Source organism: Myotis brandtii, unplaced genomic scaffold, assembly GCF_000412655.1.
Source record: "Myotis brandtii unplaced genomic scaffold, ASM41265v1 scaffold299, whole genome shotgun sequence".
In the NCBI taxonomy this organism is placed as follows: Eukaryota; Metazoa; Chordata; class Mammalia; order Chiroptera; family Vespertilionidae; genus Myotis; species Myotis brandtii.
In genome coordinates this window covers 207781-217610 of record NW_005361430.1, presented here as the reverse complement: position 1 = coordinate 217610, position 9830 = coordinate 207781, and the positions used below count along the sequence as shown (strand labels likewise).

At 36.4% G+C, this 9830-nt stretch overlaps 1 protein-coding gene across 15 annotated transcripts in view; it reads right to left on the bottom strand.

The window, feature by feature from the left end:
- Positions 1-9830, bottom strand: part of C2CD5 (C2 calcium-dependent domain containing 5) — a 103148-nt gene that overhangs the window by 80675 nt on the left and 12643 nt on the right. For all 15 annotated transcript variants that reach the window (XR_001362722.1, XM_014542327.1, XM_005869551.2 and 12 more), the window contains exons 4-6: positions 8370-8465; positions 4468-4623; positions 3044-3242 (exon numbers count right to left, since the gene is read on the bottom strand). Coding sequence is in view for 14 of the 15 variants with exons in the window: in XM_014542327.1 (XP_014397813.1) it covers positions 3044-3242; positions 4468-4623; positions 8370-8465 (451 nt within the window). In the remaining variant the exon portion in view is untranslated. The remainder of the gene's footprint in view (positions 1-3043; positions 3243-4467; positions 4624-8369; positions 8466-9830) is intronic.

Sequence of the window (9830 nt, the reverse complement as noted above, 5' to 3'; positions counted from 1 at the left end):
AGATTCTTCACAGTGAATATTTGACAATTAAATGCAAATGGCTACAACAAATTTAGAAAAGGAGAAAACTTACATAATCCCAGAAGATTTACATTATTGAAACACTTCCTGAATGGAGATAAAATGTATTCCCCTAGTGCCCATACATCATTTTAAGACACCAACAGGTACTATAGTTTTCTCTTTCCATTAAGTTAGTGAAAAGAGGAAAACTTCAGAAATCACAGATGCAAAAGCCAGACCCCTTGAGGCAGTGTAGATAAAGAGGGATGGTGGCAGGAGGAGGAGGGACCCCAGGTCCTTACTTAAATTTGCTATGGAAAGAGAAGAAAAAAAAATCTGAATTCCAAATTCCCCGCCAAAATCTACCCCTGCAATCTGACTTCCCCTGTAGCAACAGGCAGTTCATATATTTTAAAGACACATTTTAAGTAGAATATAAAGCAAATTCACTCTTCCATTTTATTTAACAGTTATTTCATTTGCAACATATCTATATATATAAAAGCCTAAGCGACCAGCCAACTGGCTGGTAGCGATGATGCAATGACGACCAGGGGGCAGACACTCAACGCAGGAACTGCCAAGCTGCGGTGACTTGGCAGCTGTGGTTCTTGGGTGATGCACCCAGAACCAGAGAGGAGGGAGCCCGATTCCGGGGTGTGTCATCCAAGAACCGCCCTCTCGCAATCCGGGACCCCTCAGGGGATGTCGGGGAGCCGGTTTCAGCCTGATTCCCACAGGCCAGGCCGAGGGACCGGGCCTCTAGTTTCCAAATAAAATAAGGCAATATATGTGCTCCCTCTCTTGTGATAAAATTTAATCCAAATAACTAAAGGCCAACAGAAAGGAAATAAATAAAAAGAATAAACTTAAGATAAAGGGGAAAATCTTTTTTAAAAAGGTTGTGTTTTAGGCCCTGGCCGGTTTAGTTCAGTGGATAGAGCATTGGCCTGCGGACTGAAGGGTCCCAGGTTCAATTCCTGCTAAGGGCACCTGGGTTGCGGCTCGATGCCAGTGTGGGGCATGCAGGAGGCAGCCGATCAATGATTCTCTCTCATCATCGATGTGTCTAACTCTCTCTCCCTCTCCCTTCTTCTCTGAAATCAATAAAAATATATTTTTAAAAATTTAAAAGAGAAAAAAAAGATTGTGTTTTAGCTGGGCACACGCCCGTGCATTGTGGGCTTGATCCCCAGTAGGGGGCATGCAGGAGGCAGCCAATCAATGATTCTCTCTAATCATTGATATTTCTGTCTCTCTCACTCTCCCTTCCTCTGAAATCAATAAAAAATTTAAAAATTTTTTTAAAAAGGATTGTTTTTAAAAAGATTGCGATTGTTTTCTAGTCAACCTCTCTTGACTATTGCTTAACTAGAAAACATTTCAGGTTTCTGACTACAGAATTCTAACTCTGATGATACAGGAAAGGGGTCAGCAAACCCAACACAGGCCAAATCCATCCTGCCATCTGTTTGGTGAGGAAGTAAGTTTTATTGGAACACAACCATACTCATTAATTTTCATATTGTTGATGGCTGCTTTCACAGGACAGTAGCTGAGTTGAGAAGCTGCTGAGGGCAAAGATTAAATTATTTACCTGTACCTTCTGGTTATTTACAGAAAAAGTTTGTTGATCCTTGATCTAGAAGATTCTCTAGATCAAACTGTCATTGGAAGTATTATTGGCATTTAGGGTGGAAAAGTTTTCATAACAAAGAGTTGTCCCTTGCTGTACAGAATAGTCAGCATTTCTAATCTCCAACAGAATCGTCTGTCTCACCCCAATCATTCTGACAGAAATTCTATTTCAAACATTCCCTTTCACAGCACCAGCACCACCATGCTGAACAATGACACAGGCTGAATCCAGCCAACAAAATTGTTTTCTTGGATCACACATAGTTTTTTTTAAATGTGTGAGCCTAAGTGCCTTTAGACAGAATCAACAAACTCCTTTTTTTTAGTAAATAAAGATAGAAACTATAGAGCTAGTGCCTGAAATACTCAGTACCTGGCCTTTTATTTATATATCTATACTAATAAAAGGGTAATATGCAAATTAGACCGGATAGACTGGACGTCTTCCGGACAAAGCTGCGGTGGCTATGAGGGCTGAGGCAGTGGCAGCAGCAGCAGGGTGATGGGGACGGCACCTTCGCCTGGTTGCCTCCTGCAGAGGGAGACCAGACTGCAGCTTAGGCCTGCTCCCCGTGGGACATCCCCCGAGAGCTCCCGGACTGTGAGAGGGGGCAGGCCAGGCTGAGGGACCCCCCACCCAGTGCATGAATTTTATATATTTAAAAAACATATATTTTTTAAATATATAAAATATATATATATATTTTATTGATTTCAGAGAGGAAAGGAGAGAGAGAGAGAAACAATGATGAGAGAGAATCATTGATTGGCTGCCTCTTGTATGCCCCACACTGAGGATCAGGACTGCGACCCAGGCATGTGCCCTGACAGGAATCGAACCGTGACCTCCTGGTTCATAGGTTGATGCTCAACCACTGAGCTTACCAGCCGGACAGTAACTGGCCTTTTATAGAAAAAGTTTTCCAATGTCAGCTTTAAACAGTCCCCAGTATTACCTATTTAATTATACCCAATTATTTATATAAACTGCTTGGCCTTTGTAGACATTCAAGTTTGAGACCCCTGAACAAGTCAATCTTTCCTGCTTTCTATAATATGTTGCTAATAATCAGCATAACTAAATTACCAAGTATAGGGTTTTAAGCATTCCCCAGAGAATAAGTAAAATTCCACACAATTCATAAATATTCATTTTATGCTTTAGATATACAGTGCTTAAAGATCTGGATAAGTTTAATTGTATCTTACTTTATTTAAATTTCATATTAAGACTATATATAAAATATTAGGAATATCTAAAGAGTTTTAAGCTTCAAATGTTGACAGTCATCATTAGGAAAAAATGTATATCGAACAACACTACTAAAATTTTCGAGCCAAATGAAAATGTATAGTAAAAGATAAAAAGTTCCTTAAGAATAATTCAGTGATTCATACTTACTCCTTCATGTCTTTGGATGGGGAATTACATGCAGGAAGGAATGCTGCTGGGCTACTTAATTTATCCAGTGTACACGCTGTCCCTATGGCTCGTACCACTAAACCAGATTCGCCTTCCAGATCAAAACACTGTAAGTACCCAACAACCGCATTTCCTCTCATTTCAAGTACTTTCAAGCCAATCTTCCTCTGCAATTCTCCTACAAAAAAGAAAGGAAACTCATTCTGCTTTATATCTCCACATTATATAAAATAAAACTGGATATAGTAGTAATAAAAGAGTCTAAAAAATCATGGATTCTTAGAACTTGAAGGGAACCAACTTTCATGGAGGCAATATATTAGCTACATTTTACAGATGTGGCAGGTAGCATTTATTTACCAAATAATTTTTAGTTGTTTGCTATGTGCCTGGCCTTCCTCCTTCTTCTAGGTGCTAGATATATAGAGATAACTAGAAAGGTAAAGACCCAAATCTAGTGGAGTTTACATGTGAGAGAAACAGACAAAAAACAACAAATATAAATGTTATATATAACATATAGAATACATAGCATATAATATAGTCTAATGTAATTATATATATAATATAATTTAGCATTATATATTACATATCATATACTACAAATATGTAGAATATAATACAAAGTAACAATTAAACGTATTATTTAATATATTAAATCTAATGCATGTTAACTATGAATTAACATATTCATAAATATTTATAAATATTAGTTAAATATAATTAATCTAATACTACTATAAGTACCTATTTATAAGTATAATTTGAAAGTAACATAAATATAAATATACTTATAAATAAATAATGTAAGTATAAATATAATTAATTTAATAGTAATATAAGTGTAAATATCTATTTCAAATACATAAATTTATTAAAAATAAATATTTATACTTATTTATTATCTAGAATATATATGTATGAATATGTGTGTATACAGACACTCACACATATATACATATAAACATAAATTTTAGGTAATAAGTTCTTCAAAGAAAAATAAAAGTAAATTGGGTAAAAGTGGCAGGTAGGGGTAGAAAGAGCTATAAGTTGTCAGAGAAGAACCATGAAAAGGCAGCATTTGAACAGAAAGCATTAGAGAGTTTACCTGAATCTGAGTACAAATAAATGCTAGAGGAAAAAAACTAGAATCCAGTTTCCTACCTCCTTGCCAGGGCACTTTCTACTATACCACTTCATGAACATAATTTCTTCTTACTGCCTAATTAAGAAAGAATTATAAGCTTCTGATTAGATTTTTCCATTTATATGATGGAAATTCATGTGTTCAGGGGGTAGAGAATCAGTCATTTATAATTCATAGTCTTCTTTATAAAATTTGAGGTAACATGTCAAAAGGAAGTGAAAAATTTTGCAGTAATAAGGGTGGATTTTTAAAATACCTGACATTAAAGAAATGAGTCTCTGTCTGGCCTCATTTGATGCCCTTGGTGTGCGAATTCGATCAATCCACTGATATTCTGGGTCTTCATTGACCACAAGTTCTTCTACAAATCCATGAATTATTACAGCTCTATAGCACTTTGGAATAGATGTTGCTGTTAAAAGAAATGATCTATTATGCTTCTATTTATCACAAGGTTAAATCAATTTTTTAAAAATGTACAACTAAGTTCTTACCTTTTGGATAAATAGTACAAGAACATCTTCTACAGTGATAATCTAAATGTAATTACATAATACTTGCAATCAGTCTTCTAAGTTCCATTTTACTCTTACAAATAATCATTTTCTTTCATGAGACCTCTCATCTTTCCCATGTAAGCATAATGAATATACATTGTACTTGTATAACTTAGAAAACAGCTAAGACTTCTTAAATAGCATTCAATGCAAAGTGCAAAAAATCAAAATTAAAGTCGGCTACCTGATTATCTAAATAGGTGAAAAACAGATAAAGTACACAAAAAACTTTACTTACTCAAAGCTCTATGAAAAAGTTCTGTACACCAGACTCAAAAATCAAACCTTTCTGACATAATCTGAGGAAAAATCAAGCTCTGAAGTTTCTAATAATGCATGGCCATATGGCCAGTGGTTCAGTAGTCACTCTGCTTAACAGACTCATTTAATATGTAAAACACCAAATGTCATTGGATTTAACTAAGATCTGGTCACATTCAAAAAAAAGAAGAACCTGAGAACATCTACACCAAACTAGTTTCTTAAAATAGACATTCGTACCTTGAAGCTAACTCAACTACTTAGGACTTGTCAAGTCTATTAATCCAAACTAGCTATAAATTGCCCAGATCTGCCCAATTCTGACACATACTGCATGGTATTCATGAGGCTCCATACCTGTGCATGCCTATGTAATTTTAGATAGCACCATAGCTTAGCAATACTGCTCTACTCCTATCTTTCAGTGCTCTGTACTAAAGTAAAATCCCACTGGATTTTTTTTTTTCTTTTTGACAGTTATACAAAGTTTAATATAGTCATATCTTTTACACATTTGGCAAAAGTAACTTGTTCTAACTTATGAAAAAAATTTACTGAGCAATAAAATATTAACCTCTGTGCAAAGTAATAAAATAAATATGTGACAGTTATTTTTAAACCTTGTTTTTCATAAATGTTGACCTACTGGTACAAGAGTAAAACCTGCATTAGATGAGTGGCCACAAGCTTCTCCATAAGATGGTGTCTAATAATTATGGTTAAGGTCACTGGAGACTTTTGCAAGATACATACATATATCTACCACAAAAGGTTCCACATCTGTATTGTTTAGTTTTAGACGGCCCATTTGAATGAAGTCTGAACATGCCACACATGTAGCCTCATCAAATTTGTTTCCCCAAATGCAGATATTAGAGAGTGTGGGATTTGTTTTCATTGATTGAGAAAGTGCAATACTGCTCTACTCCTATCTTTCAGTGCTCTGTACTAAAGTAAAATCCCACTGGATTTTTTTTTTCTTTTTGACAGTTATACAAAGTTTAATATAGTCATATCTTTTACACATTTGGCAAAAGTAACTTGTTCTAACTTATGAAAAAAATTTACTGAGCAATAAAATATTAACCTCTGTGCAAAGTAATAAAATAAATATGTGACAGTTATTTTTAAACCTTGTTTTTCATAAATGTTGACCTACTGGTACAAGAGTAAAACCTGCATTAGATGAGTGGCCACAAGCTTCTCCATAAGATGGTGTCTAATAATTATGGTTAAGGTCACTGGAGACTTTTGCAAGATACATACATATATCTACCACAAAAGGTTCCACATCTGTATTGTTTAGTTTTAGACGGCCCATTTGAATGAAGTCTGAACATGCCACACATGTAGCCTCATCAAATTTGTTTCCCCAAATGCAGATATTAGAGAGTGTGGGATTTGTTTTCATTGATTGAGAAAGTGCAACAAGTCCTTCTCCCTCTATGTTGTTGCTGACTAATGACAACCAGCAGACATCAAGGTAGCATAGGCTACTCTTCAGATACAGTGCATCATCTGTTTTATACTCTTTTTTTTATATTCTTACACATATGTAGTTTGATAGGCAGTGATTTTCTTTTAACATGGGCTTAGTTGAGCTGTAGAGCCTTCCTGTTCCATACAGGTCGGTTTAGTTTCATTCCCTTTGGTATTTGGTTTTGAGTTAGGGCTATAGCAAATATTATCACACTTTACCTTCTCAAATGAAAGGCACCACATCTAACTTCTCTAAGGATAAATTAATTTGTAGCACTGCAGCAAAAACACATTCCACCTTTGTTTTCAATCTTATTTCGTCATTCTTAGTTATCTCAGAATTTTATTCTTATACTAGAGGCCCGGTGCACGAATTTGTGCATGGGTGGGGTCTCTTGGCCTGGCCAGCAATCGGGGATGGCAGGGGTATGGGAGGTTGGCCAGCTGGGGGGAGGGGCATTTGGTTGTTCGGTCGCTTAGGCTTTTATATATATAGATAGTGCTTTAACAATCACTTCTTCACCTTTGGTCCCAATACCATGAAACATAAGGTTTAAAAGTAAATGAATCATATGACCCAACAATCCCTCTCCTGAATATATACCCCCAAAACTCAAAAACATATATTCCCAAAGATATATGCACCCTCTATGTTCACTGCAGCATTATTCACAGTGGCCAAGGCATGGAAACAACCAAAGTGTCTTGCAATAGAGGACTGGATAAAGAAGATGTGGTACATGTACACAATGGAATACTACTCAGTCATAAGAAAGGATTAAATACTGCCACATGCAACAACATGGATGGACCTTGAGAATATTATGCTCACTGAAATAAGTCAGTTAGAAAAAGCTATGAACCATCTGATTCCACTCATATGTAAAATAGAAAACTGAAGCTTTTGAACACAAACAGCAGTGTGGTAGTTGCTAGAGGGAAGGAGTTGGGGGGAGAAGGGGGTCCTAATATACAGTGACGGGAGATTTGACTTTGGGTGGTTGGCACACAGTGCAATATACAGATCTTGTAAGATAGAAACCCACACCCGAAACCTATATGATCATGTTGACCAATGTTGTTCCAATAAATTTATTTTTTTTTAAGAAATATTAAAAAGTAAATGAGGTTGCCCTGGCCGGTGTGGCTCAGTTGCTTGCGCATCATCTCGTGCACAGAAAGGTTGACAGTTTGATTCCCATTCAGGGCATGCATATACCTGGATTGTGGACCTGATCCCTGGTAGGGGCATACAGGAGACAGCCAATCAATGTTTCACTCTTACACCAATGCTTCTCTCTCTCCCACTCCCTTCCTCTCTCTCTCCAAGTCAATAAAAAAAAATTTTTTTTTAAGTAAATGAGGTTAAATTGTTTCATTAATATATGGATTCTTTAAAATTCTGGGAAAAATCCAAAACCTTCACCTGGTACTCTTTCTACTGACATGAGGTGGCTATTATCAGCAATGGTTAATGTTATTCCTGCTAATCATGCTCACAAGCTGGGGGTAGAGACTGGAGTAGGAGCTGGAGAAGGGAATAGAGGTGTGGCAGGCTGGGTACAGCCTCCCTGTGGGCCACAGGCATTGTCATGACAACCACGGGTACACATGTGCCCCACTGAATGTTTCTAATAAAAATTTTGATGAACTTGTAAAAAATTAGATATAATTTATTTTAAAATCAGAAAAGTAGTCTCTAGAGCTACAGCAGTTTCTGAAAAATTAACAACTTTCTCTTTGCTATGAAAACGAAAGTATAAAAGATTTTCCATTAGCCTTCTAAAATATTAATTTGATTTCCCCTATTTGTGAATTATTAAATTTCCTGTTAAATGAATAATAAGATGTATTTACTTACTGCAAAAGAATTTGACTCCACATGATGACTGCCTAAATCGATTTAAATCATTGAAGAGGTCTACTTTGACAACTACATTGATTTCCCCACGAATACCTATAATTTCAAAAGAAAAATCAAGTTTCTACCTTAAATAATAAAGCATAATTAAATAATCAAGCAATGCCAATTAATGATTTTAAAATAATGTATCAATCATAATAGCAATGCTAACTTTGTTTCCCTAATTATTTTCACTCTAAGTAGTTTCTTTATTATATTTTCTGAAGAACATGTATACATTAAAGAATGAATAATATTTATTGTACCAGAAGTCTTCACTTATTTGAACCAATCTAACTGGAAAGGAGTACCATTTAATTTGATGATGATAATGTGCATTGGTAATGTTCTAAATGCTTTACAAGTAGTATCTCACAGTGCTCATGCCAATCCAGTAAGGTAATTTCTTTAGTATTAGTATTCACATTTTACAGAGGAAAAAAGCTACAGTTTAATAAAAGTTCAATAATTTTTATAGAGTCAATACTTAGTAAGTGATGAAGCAAGGATTAAAAGTCAGATCTTTATTATCCCAGAGTAAATGCTCTTAACAACTAATGCAAGAATCTGATTTAGCACAAAAGAACTTTCATTCTTTTCAATGAATACACAGCAATAAGTTAAAATAAGCTAACTAAGAAATTCTAAGATAACAGGTTTTTAGAAGATGCCCTAACAAATAAAAATGACACAGCCTCAATCCCTAAACATTTTTTTTTTTGGCTGTCCTGACTTCCTGTCAAATTCATACTTATGGAGGAACCCTTCTAAGAAGAGTGACTTACTCATTTACTACTGAAATAACAGATTATATTCCTAACAAAGGGCCCATGTAACCTATTAAACCAACTATAAGCAATTTTTAATATAATATGTTTAGAAAATTCATTCATTCCGATAGCTACTGCTTTTAATCCAAGTCCAGATTCATTCTCCAGTGGCTTTTTTCTTGGTAATCTATACTAATAAAAGGGTAATATGCTAATTAGACCGGGTCAACTGGACATCTTCCAGATGTCCTACTTCCTTCCGGACAGTTAGAGGGCAACCAGGCCACCAGGGGGGTAGTTAGGGGGGGACCAGGTTGGCAGGGGGGCAGTTAGGGGGTGACCAGGCCAGCAGAGGGATAGTTATGGGGGGACTAGGCCAGCAGAGGAAGGCAGTTATGGGGTAGCCAGGCTGGCAGGGGACCAGTTAGGGGGCAATCAGGCCATCAGGCAGAGGCGATTAGGGGCAATCAGGCCAGCAGGGGAGGACAGTTAGGGGCAATCAAGCAGTAAGGTAGAGTGGTTAGGGGCAATCAGACAGGCAGGCAGGTGAGCAGTTAGGAGCCAGCGGTCCCGGATTGTGAGAGGGATGTCCGACTGCCGGTTTAGGCGTGATCCCACTGCGGGATCGGGCCTAAACCGGCAGTCGGAC